This window comes from Eucalyptus grandis, chromosome 6 (assembly GCF_016545825.1).
Source record: "Eucalyptus grandis isolate ANBG69807.140 chromosome 6, ASM1654582v1, whole genome shotgun sequence".
Lineage (NCBI taxonomy): Eukaryota > Viridiplantae > Streptophyta > Magnoliopsida > Myrtales > Myrtaceae > Eucalyptus > Eucalyptus grandis.
This window is the reverse complement of record NC_052617.1, coordinates 6540452-6560926: the sequence shown is the minus strand read 5'-3', so window position 1 is coordinate 6560926 and position 20475 is coordinate 6540452. Positions and strand designations below refer to the sequence as shown.

The 20475-nt window shown below is 40.8% G+C and overlaps 2 protein-coding genes and 2 long non-coding RNA genes across 12 annotated transcripts in view; all 4 read left to right on the top strand.

The window, feature by feature from the left end:
• LOC104416376 overlaps positions 1 to 20475 on the top strand; it is a 46927-nt gene that overhangs the window by 14342 nt on the left and 12110 nt on the right. For 3 of the 4 annotated variants that reach the window (XM_039314863.1, XM_039314862.1, XM_039314861.1), the window contains exon 1: positions 14481 to 14843. The exons of the other annotated variant lie outside the window; for it this stretch is intronic. In XM_039314863.1, the coding sequence (XP_039170797.1) occupies positions 14734 to 14843 (110 nt within the window). In that variant the 5' untranslated portion in view covers positions 14481 to 14733. Of the gene's footprint in view, positions 1 to 14480; positions 14844 to 20475 lie in introns of those variants that run through there. 4 annotated transcript variants of the gene reach the window in all.
• Positions 3502 to 4626, top strand: LOC108958453. The gene is made up of 3 exons (XR_005551842.1): positions 3502 to 3686; positions 4014 to 4191; positions 4590 to 4626. It is a non-coding gene; the product is annotated as an uncharacterized LOC108958453 (long non-coding RNA).
• Positions 7728 to 8358, top strand: LOC108956764. Its single transcript, XR_005551843.1, has 3 exons — positions 7728 to 7781; positions 7994 to 8173; positions 8279 to 8358. It is a non-coding gene; the product is annotated as an uncharacterized LOC108956764 (long non-coding RNA).
• On the top strand, positions 16153 to 20252 carry LOC120294601 (WAT1-related protein At3g28100-like). Of its 6 annotated transcripts, XR_005551832.1 has the most exons (7): positions 16153 to 16508; positions 16670 to 16735; positions 16892 to 17005; positions 19131 to 19244; positions 19548 to 19610; positions 19697 to 19828; positions 19916 to 20252. XR_005551832.1 is itself a non-coding variant. In XM_039314870.1 (4 exons), exons 1-4 carry the CDS (start codon positions 16369 to 16371, stop codon positions 19177 to 19179), a joined length of 369 nt encoding a protein of 122 aa, XP_039170804.1. In that variant the 5' UTR covers positions 16153 to 16368; the 3' UTR covers positions 19180 to 19529. The 6 variants fall into 6 exon arrangements, 4 of the variants coding, with proteins under 4 accessions (XP_039170804.1, XP_039170801.1, XP_039170803.1 ...); XR_005551831.1 differs by lacking the exon at positions 19548 to 19610; XM_039314870.1 differs by lacking the exons at positions 19548 to 19610; positions 19697 to 19828; positions 19916 to 20252 and having other exon boundaries at positions 19131 to 19529.

Genomic DNA, 20475 nt, shown 5'->3' with positions numbered 1-20475 from the left:
TAGTCTCTAAAAAAAGGTACTCTTGTGCATTTTTTTTTTAAGAAAAAAAGTAAAAAATGATAAACACAAAAAAAAAAAAATGGTATATTTCTTTAGGGACCAATCGCACTAAAGAAACAATATTTGACATAATATAGTTATTTATTTTTGTTATGTATAATTAGTGTCCAGACAAGGATTTTGCGTTGAGCTCTAGAATAAATGCATGTTCATGTTTAGTGCATAGCTCATGAGGGTTCCTATCCGAATGCTCTATAACAAGGCCATATATATTCTATGCTCGATTATATCGTCGACGGTAACATTGACGTTGATGATAAGCATATTGATCAATGTAGAAAAGCAACTATTAGGATGTGGGTATTATCGTGAATTATAATTAATTGAGTGATTAAAGGATGCCGTCGGTCCGAAAATTGTTGGGAGAAAAGACAACACTAAATAAATGACAATGTTTCTCTGCAGATGACAATGGAAGTTACACAACGAAAGACATACGACAACCGTGAAGAACAATGCATGGAGGCTTGCCCCGACTTTTGGCTTATGAAAAACGGAGGAGACTTGACTTTGCAACTTAGATGGATTAAATAAAAAGCAGTACGTGGACGACCTGAGCGCATTCTCATCTTTTGTGAAGCCACTTTCTATTCCCCGTAATTCGGACATTGTTCCATAGAATGAAGTGTGATTTACGATACTTTTACCTTATAAAGACAGACTTTCTAACTTAGAATATGAAAGCGTGGGTCATCAAGAGTCAATTCGCATGAGAAAATCGATGATGATTTGATTCTTGTTTTTCACGTTCCACCGAGTCCAACAAAATTGATTTCGCACGGCAAACATTAATTAAAAAAGAAAAGTAGGATGCCAATTAAATTGCCAAACATGCCTTCAATTATGCCAAAATCAGATATTTGGGGCTTCCCTATTTTCATTTAACTAGACGTTGGTCGTCTTCTAGTCTCTGCGGCTGATGGGCGGCTTGCCAGATGCAGAGATATCCCAAACCTGCAATTCTTGCAAAATCCCCTTCGATCATGCATCCTTCTGCCGTGGAAGGTGGGGTGGCGTCAAATCCTTATCCAACCGAGCAATTATGCAGACCTTTCCACAAGGACTTTATGCAGGTCTTTTGATTCCGCCCCGAAATTGAAGCTAAGACTAGACTCTATGGTAGGAGGAAGAAAGTTCCCAGAAATGACGGTAAAGATTCCCACGTTATAACTTGGGGCGATTCCATGACTCTATGGTAGGAGGACAGGGACTACTGCCCTTTAGAGCTGCTTGCTTTTTTGTCCGAATTTTATCAAATACGTATCGTTTTATGAAATCATCGTAGGACATTTTAATATCTCACCCTCATAACTAGTTACTGGAGCTTACTTTATGTTGCCTCTCCTGAGCTATGTTTCTACATTCTTCTTCTTTCATCATTACGGATTTGATTTTTAACATTCATTTGCCAATGACAAAATGGATATATAAGAAGATTTGACTAGATAGTCTTGCAGAGTGGTAACTTAGTAATCAAGTGAATTTTCTTTTTTTAATCAAGTGAATTTATGTTGTCTATATTTAGCAGTACGCAATGATCACTTTAACTTTGAATCAAACTAATAAAAAGCAAAATATATTTGATATAGTTGCAGTAATGATATAAAGTGTTGTGATTTGTGTATTTGGTAATGTATATTTTAAGGTCACGGCATCTTAAAGTTGTGAGGCAATTCTCTAAAAGTTGAAAGTTATTATTGTAGCCCTTAATTGTTTAACAAGCACAATATGAAACAAGAAAGGATAATGGAGATTCAAAATATCTAAAAATTCAAAGTTATCTTAAAGGAAAAAATTCATAAATGACTACCCTCTTTATAATGAATTTTCTAAATTTATTTACTAGATAGTGATGACAAGTGTCATACATATCTTTTGAAATAAAAAATGCCATCACACAATTGACTAATAAACTTTTCAAGAAATGCAGAGAAGACTTTCACATCTTGTATATACAGAGCCAAGCAAGTAAGAATTTTCCACACCCAAGTAAATTCATCAAGAGAATCAAATTTGTGACCCTAGTAATGTCATCTCAAGGAGACTTTGACTTCTTTACATTAGAATTTAAGTGCACCGCTGTCCTAGAGCCATTGTCCTCGACCGAAAAACATTGAATTCTACCAATATCAGCCCACCGATGTGAAGTGGACTACGCCACTATATTTCAAAGTCTCTTGGTAACATCAATTAATTAGGACTTATTTAACGCGATCCGAATATACATAGGAATTGTCTTTGGAAAGAAGCATCGAATAATTTTTTAGACTTTTATTTGTTCTTATGTCTGACGGTAGTACTGGAGGCTTTCCCGTTGTTATGGGTTGTCAATTAATAAGCCTTTCTTCTTAAGTAGAACAACTCGGTTTAAATTCTGTTTCTTTTTGTGACTCGTTAAATCTTGTAATTCTGATTTGAAAATTATATTTAAAAAATCTGAAAGGTTGAGTTAGCAACTCGGAAATAAGGCAACAAAGGTTCTTTTTCATCGCAGTCAACCGTCGCCTAACTCAACCTAAATCGATAGAAACCAGTTTTTGTCGCCTTTGGCATACCTACGGCAACAAAATTGAATTTCGTCTCCTTTGGTGCCCCTAAGGTGACCAAATTATTTTTGTCCTAAAACTTTTTGTCGCCTTAGGTAGTTTTTCTAGTAGTGATGATTACAGCAATTTAGTTATAGAGGATTGTTAGGTCGCCTATAGACGTTTCAATAATTTAAAGCAATTTTTATTTATTTCATGAAATATTGAGATCGAGAAAATGCAGCGCCGATTGATGCTGGGAAGAAAACCCTTCCAAGTTAACATCCACAAACAAGTGCGGTACCCGTTTTTCAAGTTTTTTTTTTGGTCGAAAGAGAACTTATATTATATTAAGGAACATTACAAGCTAGATCCGAAGCATCAGAAGATAGAATAGATAGGAAAATAGCAGGAGGGAAAAGAAGCCAGTTGATGGGTGGGCCTTGATCTCTGTGGGCTTTAGCAGCCCAGTCGGCTGCTAGGTTAGCCTGACGCCGGATATGCTGTATCGAGAGATTAGGGCATTGTAGCAGAAGATCACTGAGGATCGCGAAGAGGTGTTGGTCCTTCCATGGCGGCTGCTGTTTCGTACGAATGATCTCCACCAACTTAAGGCAATCAGATTCGATCACCAAACGATGAAGCCGGAGTCCCTTCGGATCATCCGTTGAAGAGCAAATATGAGGGCATAGATCTCGGCTTGGAATGCGGACTGGGCAGGCACGGATCTGGTAAGCACATCCTGTAATATGCCTTGACTATCCCGGTAAATACAAGCGATGGATCCTTGCTCTGATTCTTGTCGAAAAGCCCCATCAATATTGCACTTTATATAGCCTTCAGCAGGTGGTTTCCATACATTATCGAGACCGACCCAGTGTTTTGGGTGTTCGTGGCGAGGGCTGTAAATTCTTGAAGATGGTGCTTTAGGTAAGAGCATCATTGACGACTTGAAGCGGATCCAGTGGAATCTGACGGAAGACAGCATTATTTCGATGGCGCCAGATTTCCCACAGAACGTGAGCGATCACTTCAAAATCTGGAGCCGCTTGTGGGAGGGAAGCTCTGTCAACAACCTAGGCATCAAATCTGCTAATTGAGGTAGGTGATATCCTGATTCGAATTTCTTCATGATTCCAAATATCATTGGTCCAAGGGCAGAAGAAAAATAGGTGCTCTATGGATTCTGGAACAGAATTATTGCAGAGAGAACAGTAGGGATTCGAAATGATATGGCGTTGATAGAGGTTTGATTTTGTAGCAAGTGCATTTTTGCATGCTAACCAGAGAAAACCTTAAGCTTCGGAGCCGTACGCATGTGCCAAATTTTCCTCCACAACCGGGGCGGGTTAGTGTAAGAGGAGGAGGGTTTATTTATTGGTTCGAGAGTTTGTTGACAGAAAATGATAACAACTTTTAACTGTGTAGGTACCCGAAGGTGTCTCTGTCCAAATAAGTTGATCATGAAGGAGGGACGCATTGATGGGAGTATTGAGGATTGTTGTACTGACCTAGACATCGAAGAATGCAGTAACAAGGGATGACTTCCATTCAGAGTGCGTGGAATCAATGAGATCAGCAACTAGTTCAGGTTCCCCTTCCACTGGTACGCCTCCTATCGGACCTGTTGCTAACCAATTAGCTTCTCGATGTGTCTCGTGATCCATCGCTTACTAACCAGCGTAGTTTAGGAGAAATTGCTGCACGACCTTTTAATAAACTCGCCATCCCCAAGAAGGACGATGTCCTGAGGGAGCAGTTTGAAAGGATGAGTTTCTAAAATATAAGCCTTTAAAAAGCTGGCTCCAGATAGCTTGAGGTTGCTATAAAAGACGCCACGCTTGCTTTCCAAGCATGGCTTTGTTAAAATTAATTAAATCTCTAAAGCCCATCCCCCGAAACCTTTGAAAGCTTTAATTCTGCCCAATTTTTCCAATGAATTCCAAATTGGCTGTTATGTTTACTCCACCGAATGCCGAGATCTTCTTTTTATCAATCTGCGAGAGAGACAACGGAAGCTTGAAGATAGACATGGCATACTTGTGGTAAGGCACGAATAAGCGATTTGATAAAATTTCCTTTCCACTTTTCGATAAAAACTGTTCTTGCCAACCTGCTAACTTAGCATTAACTCTTGCCAGGATCCGGAGAACATCTCCCTTTTGGATCGGCCCCAATCCGAGGGATACCTGTACTTTCCATACTTACCGAGAATAGGTACTACGAGTTCTTGTGCTAGATTCTGTTGTAAAGAAATAGGACAGTATTTGCTAAAGAACACATCTGATTTGTTTCTATTAATGAGCTGGCCTGTAGCAAAACAATACTGGTTGAGTAGATTGGCAAGGTTTTGACATTCAGACAGTGTTGCTTTAAGGAAAAAGACTGAATCATCAGCAAAGAAGAGGTGAGATAACTTAGGACAGTCTCGATTGAATTGGATCCCCTTTATATGACCCATTTCCACAGCTTGAGTGATTGTAGTGGAGAGAGCGTTGGCGAGTAAAATAAAGAGATATGGAGATAGGGGATCACCTTGGCGCAGGCCTCTAGTAGGCTTAAAGTAAGGGAGTTGGTCGCCATTAAAACGAATGCTGAAAGAGACCGTAGTAACAAGGCCATAACCCGAGTAACCCAACCGTCATGAAAACCCAAATGCTTCAAATAAGCTTCCGGGAAGTCCCATTCAACCCTATCATAGGCTTTTGCATGTCTGTTTGAGAATAAGGTTGAATCGTTTCTTACATGCTCGCACTTTAAATTGATGCATGACTTCTTGAACCACCATAATGTTGTCTGTATCGGGCTTCGGTCACTAATAAAAGCTGCTTGCTCGTTGGAAATCAAAGTAGATAGCCAAGGTTTTAGTACTGGCCATAATTTTGGAAATAATCTTGTAAGCATAATTGCAAAGACTTATCGGTCGATACTGTTCAATGCTTTCTGGATGCTGCACTTTAGGTACTAAGGCAATGATCGTTCTATTTAGTTGAGTAGGCATACATCCTGTGGTGAAGAACTCTTGAACTGTTTGAATAACTGTGGCTTTGATGACCTTCCAGTGATGTCGATAGAAGAGGCCAAGAAGACCATCAGGGCCAGGAGCCTTCGAAGCTCCCAACTGGAAAGTAGCTTGATAAATTTCCTCCTCTGTCACCTTACTCATTAAATGGTCATTCATTTCAGGTGTAACCACTGATGGACATTGCTCGAGGAAGGGACGAAAATCCCGGTTACCAACAGATCGATACAGCTGAGAGAAAAATCCTTGTGTGAGATCTCCAGGAGCATTGTTATCCTATTACGTTGTCTTCTTTGCATAGTGTAGGCATGAAAATACTTTAAATTGTGATCTCCCCATTTCAACCATTGAATGCGCGAGCGTATAGCCCAGAATTGTTCATCTTGAGTCCATAGTTGCTGGATTTCACATCTGATAGCATGGGCTTGCTCTTTATCCCCTTCCTGATAGGTTGTTCGATTTATAATTGTCTGTAGTTGAGATTGCAGGTAAGATATGCAGTGATGACAGTTGCCAAAACGTGCTCTGCTCCACCGAGTTAGTCGATTAGCAACTGCCTGTAATTTGGAGATCAACGAGGTACTACTGTTTTCCCATGCCTGTTGAACCATATTGTGACACTCTTCATCTTGATTCCAGAAAGCTTCATAATGAAAAATCTTTGCATGCTTGGAGATGGTGGATGAGCTTGCATCAATATAGGACAATGATCCGAGCCAACAGGTGGTAGGGCTAAAACTTCTGCAGAAGGATAAGACATCAGCCAATCAAGTGAACAAAACACACGATCAAGCTTCTCCTTGACCAGAGCATCCCCTTCTCGGTTATTTGACCAGGTGAATTCGCAACCTTTAGTTTGTAATTCAAGTAAGGCACAATCATTAATAACATTGCGAAAGGATGTCATTCGCGAAGTGATTGCAGGTCGCGAGCCCATTTTCTCCCAGGGAGAGAGGAAATCATTGAAATCACCAATACATAGCCAAGGTAAATGATTTGCAGCATGTATGGTTCTGATGGTATCCTAGAAATCCTGACGGAGCTGATATGTTGGAGGTGCATGCAAACGGGTGATATGCATGGAGGCTGTTGTCTTAGGATCAAGAGCAAGGAAATCAATAATCTGAGCATCCGTATTTACAACAGTGACTTGAAAGGTGTCATTCCAAAACAGAGCAAGACCACCCTTGACGCCAACTGGGTCCTTCACAAAGGAGTGAGTATATTTAAACTTACGTTGCAACCTATTCAGAAAATGTTGATCATGCTTGGTTTCCATTAAAAACACAAAATCGGGCTTATCACAGGCTAACATCGCCTTTAATGCTTGAATTGTCAAGGGATTGCCCAACCCCTGACAATTCCAACTAAGGATCTTCATTGGGGACCCGGTGGCTGTTTAGGGCCAGCTGCCAAAGCCCAAAGATCGGGAGTAGGTGCCTCCATAACCGGAGTATCCAGAAGGAGGGACTCATCCAAAGCTGCAGATGATGGAGGTTTAACATCATAGGGTGAATAGTGTTTTGTTTTTTTATTGGAACCCCCAAGTGGCATTGGGCGAGGAATCTTAGGTCTCTTCTGCTGTTGCTTGTCCTTTGGTATGGCTGAGTGTTTTTCATCTTTTTACCTGCAGGAACTAAATCCATAGTGATAGCAAGTTAAAGTTGCGGAGTTTCGAGATACTTGGATGACCCCGAAGGTATGACAGGACGAAGGAGCAGCCTCTGTTTCGGTGCACGGGTGGAAGAGTGGAAGGGCGAGCTGTATGTGAGGTGGAGTTTCGTGTACCGTCTCTTCCATTGACTCAAGCGGTACTTTAGGGTTATAAAATGCTTCCCAATAAGGACGAACTTTTAATCTCTCTCTTTCGAGCCAAGGTCCAAAGATCATCGTGTCCCGGCCCTCAAATTGTGATTCATCATAAGGGTACTCTGGACATGAAGCTGCATAATGTCCAAGCCTTCCACAGGAGTAGCAGTAATGGGGAAAGTCTCTCATACCGAAAATCAAGCCAGAGGGTTTTGCCTTCGATACTGATAAGTTTGCCAGTTTTCAAAGGTTCTTTCAAATCTAATTCAATTCTTATTCTTGCAGAGATGTCCGTTTTGACTTCCGAACTTTTCCTATCTGGGATACAGCTCTACGCAGGATGGGAGGAGAAGTCCATTCCAAAGGTAAGCCTATAGCATGAACCCAAAAGAGACATTTTCCGAAATCATAGTGTTGTAGGGGAGTATTAGGTTGCCAGGGTCGTAGGTTAACCAATTGACCTGAAAATAACCAAGGGCTACCATCCAGAACGCGACGTTTTTCCATTTCAGTTCTAAATTTGATTATATACAGCCCTGTATCTGCCGAAGTAATCTCTAAATGATTAACTCTCCAGGCTTTCTTCATCGCAACTTGAAAGGCGGATAAATTCACAGTAGGATTGGTAAAGATATTACCCACCAGAATAAGGCGACAATCCTTCAGTTTAGCCGACGCAGGGATGTCATCCCAAACCTCCAACTCTTGTTCTGAGCATAATCGCCCCAGCCGATGGCACAAGGAAGCAATTCTGGAGGTATTTTCACTTTCATCCATTGTTAAGGTTACTGAAGTACTCTAGGATGAATAATTTGAAGAACAGATGGCTGAAACTGAGATTTGTAAGGGTTGCATGTTACAGATCGGGAACATGCAAACTAGGAATGCTGGTAATTGAGAGAGATAGAAGAAAACAGTGGAACCGGGAAGGAGATAATGAAAGGGGATGGAAGAAATTGAGCATGCGAGAGGACGGGATAGAAAGAGAAGCAGTTAGGGAGGATTTTGCGAGGAACATCGGTGGTTCAAGTGAAAGGCGGAGATTCGACAAAGAGCTGAGGAAGATGAAGACATGGTGAGAAACTCGAGCATCACGCGAGAGAAAACTCTAACATAATCGAGAGATGATTCTTACAATATCGAACCATAGAAATATCACGATTTTTCTTTTCCTGAGCATGATTCGAGAGCATTAGTGGCTTGGTCTCAAACCAAAACCTCACCCGTTTTTCAAGTTGAGAATATGATTATGATATGATTCTTGATTTTCATATTCTACCAAGTCCAGCACAATTGAGTTCACATGACAACATGTTTGTTGTCCTCAGTCTCGGGGGATCATGGCAGCTTGCAAGCAATATGCAGATGATACAAACATGCGATTCTTGCAAAGTCTCCTTTACGTGTGCCACTGCAAAGGGGATGGTGTACTAGTGAACGTCTCATTCATATACCATGCGCCAAAAAAACTTCCAACTTCTTCAAATTTTTATATAATTTGAATCCCCATCCCAACCACCAATAGCTTACTCATTTGCTAAATTGCAGTATTGGGCGGCATCAGTTCTTCAGCCTCCCAAGCAATTACGCAGGCCAATTCGAGACGTTTTGAATTTGCCTTATAATTGAAGCCGAATCAGACTTTGTGGCGGGGGAAAAAAAAAGGAAAAAGCTCCCAGAAATGAGGATACAGATTTTTGTGCTTATTATTATAAAATATATGTCATGATTTATGAAATTCATATAAAATTATTATATCTTACCCTTAGAGCTAGGTACTAGAGTAATACATATTTTAAAGTTATAACATCTTAAAAGTTGCCTGACGCAGTTCTTTTAAAAGTTGTCATAAGCTATAGTAGCCGTAAAATATTTGATGAGCACTTTATCAAACTTAAAGATATTGAAATTCAACGATTCAAAGTATTTGTAAATTTAAAGTGTATTACTAGAAAGAATTCATAAATGAATGCCCTCTTCCTAATAGATTATCCACATTTATCTATTGAACGGTGATGATAGAGCAATGCATATCAATGAATTCAAAAATGCCGCCATAGACTCAAGTAATATGTCTTTCAAGATAAGTGGATAAAATTTCCACATCATGTATATGTAAAGCCAAGTAACTAAGAATTTTCTACACCCAAGGAACCCCACCAAGATTGTTCGATGAATGCGCGGTTTAAATATTAGAATACTCTTCCTCAAGCTTAGTCTGTTTTTTTGTTGCCTAGTACTAAGCGTAAAATATTTATGAGGCCTAGAAAAATTTGAACTCAAGATCTCCAGCCTTAATACCATATGAGATTTTATGGGCCAACTACTGACTGATCTAAAAGCTTAAGTTGTTAAATGAAAAAAGTGATTTATTATTTAAATATTCAAACAATAACATTCCAGAAATACAAATTTATGATCACAATAATATCATTTCAAGAAGACTTTAACTTCTTAGCATTTATAATTAAGCGAATCGTTGTCCCACAGACATTGTACTTGACCAAAAATACAATATTCTACCGGACTCTATGTTTCTTTTTCTTTCTATGCAATTGTAGCTGTAAACTATTTGAAAGGCACATTAGTAAAGTTAAAGATATTTTATCACTTTATATTAAATTCCACAATAATTTAACTTTTAGAAATATTGATGAGAAATTTTAATCTCTAAAAAAAAGTACTCTTGTATCATACATGTTTAGACGCAATCCGAATATACATAGGAATTGTCTTTGGAAAGAAGCATCAAATAATTTTCTAGACTTTTATTTGTTCTTATGTCTGACGGTATTACTGGAGGCTTTCCTGTTGTCAATTAATAAGCCTTTCTTCTTAAGTAGAGCAACTCAATTTAAATTCTATTTCTTTTTGTGACTCGTTAAATCTTGTAATTCTGATTTGAAAATTATATTTAAAAAATCTGAAAGGTTGAGTTAGCAACTTGAAAATAAGGCGATAAAGGTTCTTTTTCGTTTTAGTCTACCGTCACCTAACTTAACCTAAGTTGATAGAAACCAGTTTTTGTCGCCTTTGGCATACCTACGGCAACAAATCGAATTTCGTCTCCTTTGGTGCCCCTAAGGCGACCAAATTATTTTTGTCGTAAAACTTTTTGTCGCCTTAGGTAGTTTTTCTAGTAGTGATAATTACAGCAATTTAGTTATAAAGGATTGTTAGGTCTCCTATAGACGTTTCAATAATTTAAAGCAATTTTATTCATTTCATGGAATATTGAGATCGAGAAAATGCAGCGCCGATTGATGCTGGGAAGAAAACCCTTCCAAGTTAACATCCACAAACAAGTGCGGTACCTGTTTTTGAGGCCCCGAAGTGGGACTGATTAAGGAATGTCGTAAATAGGAGGGACGTTTCTACAATTTAAAGCTCAAATATGGAGAATTTATAACCCAGTTACCCGACTATGGTCTATGACCGCTACTTATTAGATTACCGGAAAAGTTAATGTCACTTTGGTAAAATTACTCAACTATAACTAATAAAACAATCATTTCGCCTCCTAAAAAATTAATAAATAAGTACTCTTCTTTCTATGCCTTATTATGTTCATTGTTAAGTCATTGTTGTGTTTATCTTCAGGATGTAGTGTAGACCCCAAGGGTCAAGGCCCCAAGGCCTAATTCAAATAAATGTTTCTTTCTATCCATCGTTGTCATGATTGATATAAAATAATGGACAATCTAAAGTGTATGTATCTAGAAAGAAAAATTCTTTTAACCTGGATATTTATTTTACACACCTGTGTACCATACATGAAATTTACTGGTATGCCGAGTAATAGAGCTTTCAAAACGGGTGACACATGTTGTGAGCCCACCAATGGAACCTTGGAGAAGACCTGCTTCAATGACTTCACACTTGATAGAGGCTATATAAGTGGAAGCGCTCTCCACCTCCAGTAAACTCACTGCTCGGGTGCTAAATTGCAAAATGGGGTGGCATCGGTTCTTTGGCCTCCTTTGTTTCCTCTTTTTCTTACATTCCCATCTTCCCTTCACCTCCCCCCTTTGCCCTCCTGACCAGCGTGATGCCTTGCTCAATTTTAAGAATTCCTTCCTCCTTGATAAAAATGCGTCAGACCATTTTGATTCGGCCTGTACCATTTATTCACAGGTCCCTTGCTCATTCAAAAGGGGCATAACATGGAACAAGAGTGTAGATTGCTGCTCATGGGATGAGGTCACTTGCGACAATGTCACCGGTAACGTCATTGGTCTCCATCTTTCTTCCTATCAGATTCGTGGCACTCTTTATTCCAATAATTCCCTCCATCTCCCGAAGCTTCAAGTGTTGGACATGTCAAGGTGCAATTTGACCAAGTTGCCCTATTTCTTGAATTCATTAGAAAGTTTAACATACTTAAACCTCTCTTACAATAAGATTAGTGAAGAGATTCCGAGATGGTTTTGGGGAATAAGCCAACATACATTGACACATTTAGATATTTCTAATAACCTTCTGGAGGGAGGTATACACCAACTACATTGGAAGCGGTTGTTGTATATTAACCTTCAAGAAAACTCACTCGAAGGACCCCTTCCGATCCCTTCACCTTCTACTCTTTACTTTTATGCCATGTACAATGGTTTCACCGGTGAGATCCCCTCTTCGATTTGTCAGTTAAGTTCACTACTAGAACTAGGATTATGTTACAATAATCTCTCGGGGACTGTGCCCCCATGTTTTGGTAATATAACCAATCTTGACCTTCTAGACTTGCGTAGAAATAAATTACAAGGACTACTCCCGATCCCTTCACCTTCTACTCGTTACTTTTATGCCACAAGCAATAATTTCACCGGTGAGATCCCCTCTTCGATTTGAATCTTGAGTTCACTCTTGAGTTTACATTTGTCTAACAATAATCTCTCAGGGACTGTGCCCCCATGTTTTGGTAATATAACCAATCTTGACGATCTACTCTTGAGTAGAAATAAATTACAAGGACCACTCCCAATCCCTTCACCTTCTACTCGTTACTTTTATGCCACGAGCAATGGTTTCACCGGTGAGATCCCCTCTTCGATTTGTCAGTTGAGTTCACTCTTGAATTTAGGTTTGTCTAACAATAGTCTCTTAGGAACTATACCCCCATGTTTTGGCAATATAACCAATCTTGAGGTTCTATACTTGAGCAACAATAAATTACAAGGGTCATTACCACGCTCCCTAGTCAAATGGGCGAACTTATCAACACTAGATCTCAGTCACAACGGGTTTAATGATATATCCCCACATTGGCTGAAAGCACCGCAATTGCACGACCTTGATTTGCAATCCAACAAATTTCATGGTAGGATCAACCTCACTGCCTTTGAACTCTCCTTTCCTGCTCTTAGATATTTAGTTATTTCCAACAACAATTTTGTTGGATGGTGCCCCATGAAGGTTTTCTCCAACACCTCATTACGAGTAATAGATTTGTCCAACAACAAATTTGGAGGGCCAATTCCACTTCCGTCTCCCATCACAATGTATTACTCCATTGCAAATAATGTTATAACAGGAAGGATCCCTTCTTTGATATGCAACGCCACCAATCTCGAGATGATTGACTTGTCTAACAACAACTTAATTGGTAACTTGCCTTGGTGCTTAACAAATTTTAGCACTGTTCTCTCGGTTTTGAACTTGAGAATGAATCACTTGGAGGGCACAATTCCACAAACAATTTCTTTGATACGTAGATTGACGACTCTTGACTTGAGCCGAAATCGATTTGAAGGGACGTTGCCCCGGTCCCTTGTCAATTGCACAAATCTGGAAATTTTGGATCTCGGTATCAATCGGATGAAGGATACATTCCCGACATGGTTGGGAAAACTTCCAGAACTGAAAGTTCTCATTTTGAGGTCCAACAATTTGAAGGGTCCTTTGAACATTCCGAAGGGAGATCTCATCTTTACAGAAATTGCGCATTTTGGATCTCTCGAATAACAAATTTTGCGGTCCTTTACTAGCCAACTTGATAATGAACCTTGAAGGCATGAAGAATACAGAAGATGGGCAATACGGACCATTGTACATGACACATAATTCCCTTTCCTTTGGGCCGTCATATGAAAATACCGTGACTGTGATGATGAAAGGGAGAGAGACAAAGCTAGTGAAGATCTTGACCATCTTCACAACCATTGACTTATCACACAACTTTTTCCAAGGAGACATTCCCGAAGCTTTTGGCCATCTTCGCTATCTCATAGGGCTCAACCTTTCTCACAACCACCTTACGAGTTCCATCCCTTTGACTTTAGGAAACTTGACTAATCTTGAATGGCTTGATCTATCTTCAAACATGCTTAGTGGGAGAATTCCTAGAGCATTGGGAGATTTAACATATCTTGGGTACTTAAACCTCTCGAAGAACCAACTCACTGGTCGAATTCCTCAAGACAAACAATTAAGCACATTTTTAAATGACACGTTTAGTGGGAATCTAGGCTTATGTGGAACTCCATTGTCAAAAGCATGCCTTGGCAATGCTCAACCTCCTCCACCATCGACCTCATCGACTCTGGACCGTGAAGGGCATGAGAGTTGGTTCAAACATAAAGTAGTGTGGATGGGTTATGCATCTGGAATTGTCATTGGGATTTCCATAGCAAACATTGCAATTGAAACAAGATGGCCCAAATGGCTCGCACGACGCGTGAGAATCCTGGAGAGAAGTGTAGTCCAGTGGATGGAGAAACCAAGCGGAGGGCCATCAAGTTTTATGGACAGTGAAATTATTGAGGAGTTGTCTCTTTAAATCATGTAGTGTAGTCTTAGTAAATAAAGATGTCATCTAATCAGCATCAAATGTCATTTCCCTTATCAAGGCTTGTTTCTAATGTCTTCTCCTTTTGTATCTTGGTGTAATGGTGTATGAGTTGAATTGAAAAGATGAATAATGAAATTTGTCAAGCACATAGCTTAGAAAAAAAAAAGAGCCAAAAAAAAAAAAAGGAAAATGAAGCCAGAGCCATCATCCACTACAGATATCTCTTTCGCCCTTTGGAACAACGTCGCCTCACCGTTCTGTTCCTGACGGTGTGGTCCCTTCGGCGCACCGCGACGTCCATCACCAGCCGCGAGGGCTCTGATTCCCCAACCTCCCGCCACCGCACGATCCCCCGAGAAGATGACGGCAGCGACTCCGACTCCGACGCCCAGAAGAGCCTCAACCAGAGGAAGGCGTGGAGCTCGCTTCTTTTTCCCATCCCCAAATCAAGGGCATCCTCAGATACTACTTGGAAAAAAAGATGTGTCTTGGAGGCAGCGCGATTTTGAGCTTTCACGGCCTTTGTGGATATAATGATGTTCAATCGTTGCACTGTAGATTCATTATCCTTTCTTTTAAAAGGGGAATTGCAGAGTGGCTTCTCTGGAGTCAAGCGGCGTTGGACGCTCAGATGCTCGCGAAGGTGATGCTTCTGCAATGCGTGGCTGTTTCTCTTGAGGCTTTTGGTCTGAGCTGTCAGTTGTTCATGCCGTTGAGATTTTTGTTGATACCGCAGAGACCAGGACCGCATGTCGGAGAACGAAAGCGAAGGCATTTCAATTTCATTGGTACTATCACGTTTCGTTCATGTTTTTGTGAGTGTCTATGTGAGAATCTTTTCCCCTCTCTTGCCGCTTCACCTGGCATCTTCTTTGCTATGCTTGGCCATTGCACGATGAGTTCTTGCCCAAAAATAGTTCTTAAGATAAGAAGCTCTTTTTAACTGCCCCCTTCCCCCTTTAGATTGTGTTTGAGTGTGTCAACTTGTAATTTTGAAATGCTTGGATGGTAATTGCAGTATAGTTCCTTGAGCGTACGTTGATGAACGATAAGTAACTGCTAATGATGTGGTTGGGAGAGCCGTACATGAATGCTCAAGCTGTGAAAAAAATATGCACAAGAGGTGTTGATTCAAAGATTCATTGATGCCTCATGAATCCATAATATACAATGTAAACTTCCTTAATGAATCATATTTGTTAGGGAAGTTGCTGCGAGAAGTTGAACCTGAGTTAATGGATGCTTTAATTGAGGCTACAAAAGATGGTGACCACAGTAGGCTGCGAGCTTTGTCTGTATCCGAGGTGTGGCTTGGCGAAGATGATGATGAAGGAGAAGAAGATTTCGAGCAAGAACAAGAGGAGGAGGTACCTGGTTTTAACTTTGTCACTGAAAAAAATCTGCATTGCCTACCGCTGCCACATAAAGTTTCATTTGCATCCTCTTAGAGGAAAACAAGTTCAACATGTCTGGGATGTGTGAGGAGTCGACTTCCCAATCACCTAGAGAAGAAAGATTTGCCTGTACTTACTTGATTTGATACTTAGTGCCCTAGTTTTTATTAACAAATCTAAGCATAGACTAGAATCCCTGGCTTCGTATTTACTGAGAGGTGCTGATTTCTACGGGTGTCCTAAGCCACGGAAACCTTATACGTGGGATTAGATACATTAGCCTAGGGGTGTGCAAAATACCCGGGAACCGCCCGGACCGCCCGGAACTGGACCGGAACCGCCCGGAACCGGCGGTTCTTGAGAGAACCGGTCCGGTTCCCGGTTCCGTGGGCGGATCCGCCTGCCCGCCCACTCGGACCGGACCGGTACCTATTTATAATTAAAAAAAAATACTAAACAAAACAAAAGTCGCGACTCGCGGAGCCCTAATTCGCGAAACCCTAATTCGCGTCTCTTCTCTCTGTTTCTTCCTTAGCCTTCGATTCTCTGTTTCTTCTCTTCGTCTTCGATTCATCCCCGAGTATCCACGCCGCCGCTGCTCCTCCTCCGCCACTGTCTTCCGTTGGAGGGAGAGATCTTTGTCTTCCGTCAGTTTTAAAGGCAAACAAAATCATCCAATCGATGGCGGTCCCGTAAAACGGAGGAAAGCTTCTCGGGGTCCTCCAATTATTTCACCCACGAACTGAGAAGAGAGCTAGAGAGCTAGAGAGAGAGATGGAGATGGAGGGGAGGGCCGGGGGTTCGCTGCCGTTCGTGGGGATGATAATGGTGGTTCTGGTTCAAGCGAGCAGCATGGTGGTGGCAAAAATGGCCAATGTCCGACGGGCTCAACAAGTACACCTTGGCCTTCTACTGTAATGCCCTCTCCTCTCTCGTCCTCCTTCCTTGCCCCTTCATCATCTCTCGCAAGTTCGTGCTCTGCTCATGCCTGTCACTCGCTAGCTCCATTGATGGCAGGCGAAAGGGGGGAGAAGGGTTTTAAGTTCTTGACTTGTTTGTTTGCTCTATTTGGCAGGTCAGGGTCGCGCCCTCCTCTGACTTTCTGCGTGCTTCGCAAAATCTTCTTGCTCGCTCTGGTCGGGTGAGTGAGTGAAGTGTCCTCGTTTCGCATTAATTTGTGGACTTGGTGGATTTTGCTTTTCTTGGAATTCTTTCGAAGCGAAACGTCTTGATCTACTGCTGAGAGTTTGGTACGGGAAAACGTGGTGAATTTTTTTTAGTGATTTGGTTGATGCAGATCCGCATCGCAGATATGCGGGTATGCCGGGATCGATTACAGCTCCCCTGTGCTGGGCACGGCCATGATGAACCTCATCCCAGCTTTCACTTTCATTCTCGCCGTCATTTCAAGGTTCGTTCTCTCTTTCTTCTCGTTATTTGCAGTGCACTTAAATAACCTCCATTTGAAGAAAAATGAGAGAAGCAGATGATGATGTGTTAATTGGATGATGATGGAGGTTTGATTTCACATAGGTTCTGCTTAAAGTTGAGAATGCTTTTAATCGAGTCTGACCAAAGCAAATCCATACTTCCTGTTTCAAGCAGGACCGGAATAATTCACTTCGCTACGACTTAATTCACTTCTCATTTTCAGTGTATCCGTCCTTCTAATCTCAGAGATTATGAACAGTTCTATAACTTTTATTTCTGATGATGCTGGGTCCCTAAAATTTCTGAGATAGGTGTTGCTCTGCCAATGAATAAATCCCTGAAATGGGACAAAAAATCAAGAAAGTCCAGTGCTTCGGCAAGTGGAGGCTGCGCATTCAAATGAAACTGCAAAACACAGTAATGCACAACATGTCTGTCAGACAATGAAACAAGATAAACTTATCTTACTGTTGAATTTGTTCATGGATTCAAAATCTAGGATGGAGAAGGTGAATTGGAAAAGCTCGAGTAGCCAAGCTAAGCTTGTGGGAACCGTTGCATCAATTCTTGGTGCATTAGTAATCACTGTGTACAAGGGTCCAACAGTTCTCCGCTCGCCTTCGCTGCCTTCTTTGTCTATCCCCGTCACCTTGTCTCTCTTCTCTCACGACAATTGAATTGGGTTCTCGGTGGGTTTCTCCTCGCGAAACCAGAATTTTTGGCATCAAAATGGTTCCATGGATCCACCTGGAACCGGACCGGACCGGCGGTCCGGTTCCCGGGTGGATCCATGCAATAAACGAGTGGATCCCGGTTCCGATTTTTCGGAACCGGTCCTTAGCGGGCGGTTCCCGGTTCTAGGTTGGGAACCGCCCGCCCGGACCATGCACACCCCTACATTAGCCCATACAACATGATACGTACGTGCACAGCAATTTTTCTATATCCTAGCAATAAAAGTGATGATTGCCACATATACTTAATAGGTTAAGGACAAAACATTTAAATGATTTGAGTTTGCGGAAAAGCAGATATGCTACGTAGGGAACGTACGTGGAGGGAGAAAGGAAATATATTTTCTTCTGTAAAATACTATCATCACTTAGGATTACGCATTCATAGACATGCTTGAAATGAATAATTACTTTACCTTTTCAATATTGTAGAGGATACAATAAATTTGAAACATTTAATGTGCCAAATATTCTGGTCTAGTTCATATAATACGAAAACTTACGTAAAATTGTCTAAAAAAAAGTGTTTATCAGAAAGCGCAATCTTTGTGGGAACTCACCTTTGCCTTTAAATTCATACGTCCCTTTCTTTGAATCCGCATCACTTTCTTTGTCTTTTTCTGCATTTTCATCTTGTTCTCCGTATTTCTTTAGAATGACGCTGGATGTGAAAGCAGCATCAATCCATTTCCTCCTCCACCTTGCACGATGTTTGTCTTCCCTAATTGCCCCGTGCAACTTTGGTCAGCAGATTTCACTTGAATCTTTCTGCAACAAAAATCCATTTGCTCTGCCCTTTTACTGGCCAAAAGGGTCTTGGATGAAACCCAAAATTTGAAATCAAGGTCTTACATATATTGGGTAAAGTAGTTACTTAGTAACCAAACTTGCTACTTTTTAGTGGAAAAGAGAGACTTATGTTTAATTTTGCATAGAAAGTAGTGTGGAGCGGGAGCAGCTTTCCTACGAAAAACTTCAGCAAGAAGATTTTAACCTGTATTCTATCATAGAGCCATTAATATCTCATTTCCAATTTTGTCAAGCGTTACTCTTTTTAGAAGTGCACAGCACGGTTGAATCTCGGCTGTATGGGTTACCATCGATACTGCAGATTTAGATGATGAACAACTTTTTTTAATTATCCAAAGATATAATACGTGATAAACAACTTTTTGTGTAGACAGAGATGGTATGAGATCTTTATCACCCATAAAATATGCCAAATCTTACATATATTGAGAAAGTGGTTCATTAGTGATGTGATCCTTTGGTCATGCATGAAACTTTAGTTCTACTCAATGTCCATCTTCCTTCTCTAGCATCTGTTCAGGTTTCTCAATGTTGACTTGCTTTTCAATTTTCAATTCCCAGGAGTATCGTGAGCATTCAAGCATACCAAGCTGGTGGTTTGACGGTTTAATCAGTAAAGACATTCAAATGGCCAATGAAGTTTTCTCCATTCACACCATTGATTTTGACCGGCAAGTAAGTTGACAGATATCTCTTACAGTCTGAGCATTTAGTTTTATATATCGGAGCATGCAGTCCATTTATAGCATCTTGAACAACTCCATGTCGGCCATATAAAAAATATCCATGGGTTGCTGCTGAATCAACTACTCGTTTAACATCAGCTCTTGACATTATAGACCATTTGATGGTTTTTCCACGAGCACACGCAGTAATGCATGGCATGTAGTTAACATTTGCACAACTCTATAGTTGGTCATGCTAATTCATTGCTCCAACTGGTATGACAAACTTCACCATGTTTAGATCGTTCTTCAGTGCACATGCAGAACATTGCCCGTTGCTGAAACTTGCATTTGCCAATTGCCAAGAGTTTGCACGGTTGGCATCTCCTATTGTCACATTGTCAAAATAATTTTTGGGTTCCATGTTTATGCTGAATAGTTTTCTACCTCGTACTTCCTAAGGGAGCTGCGAAAGCTTGTATGGAGTGTACAGTCGACTCAAGAACAGCGAACCAAAAACAAGAGAGAAGCTAGCATGGCGCTCCTAAGGGCGGAGAAGTCCTCTACTCATTTCCGCCAAAACCCTGCAAGGCAGTTATGTTGTAGCAATACATGATTACACAGTTGATACTCACCTCTTGTACTAACCTATTTTGCAACATTTACATTTTCTTTTTCCAGGATCCGGTTGAATCGTTCTACAATGCAGGGTGATTTTTGAACCGAGTACCAGGTGGATGATGGGGTGCTAATTTTAATTCGGTGCCGGGTTCAGTCCTGTGCAATGGCTCAAAAGAGAATAGTTATGCCGCTAAACGTTATTTACTTGTCTTTACCTTTCCATTGCCTGCTAGTTTCGTCAATTCCGCAGTTATAAAAGAGGCGAGATAATTCTGATAGAAAAAAGAAAGAAAGGGCGGTTAGGCTCTGTTCTTATAAGTGTTTATTTGACACTCGGATTATGCTTTTGTATTCGGTTCTATCTGGGTAATGTACATGCTGGTGCCAGCCAGTACGGATGTGGTTGAATCATATACAAGCACATATGCACTAAAGATAACCCTGTTTCACCTGGGAAGCTCGCGAGCAAATGCAGCCTACAAAATTAATACCAATCGGCACACGCGGTAATCAACTATCGTAGATATGCCCTGGGTCTATCCCAATTGGATCCCGTAAACACGGAACAATTACACCAGACATTATATGTAAATAGATGCGTACACAAACAGAGACACAAA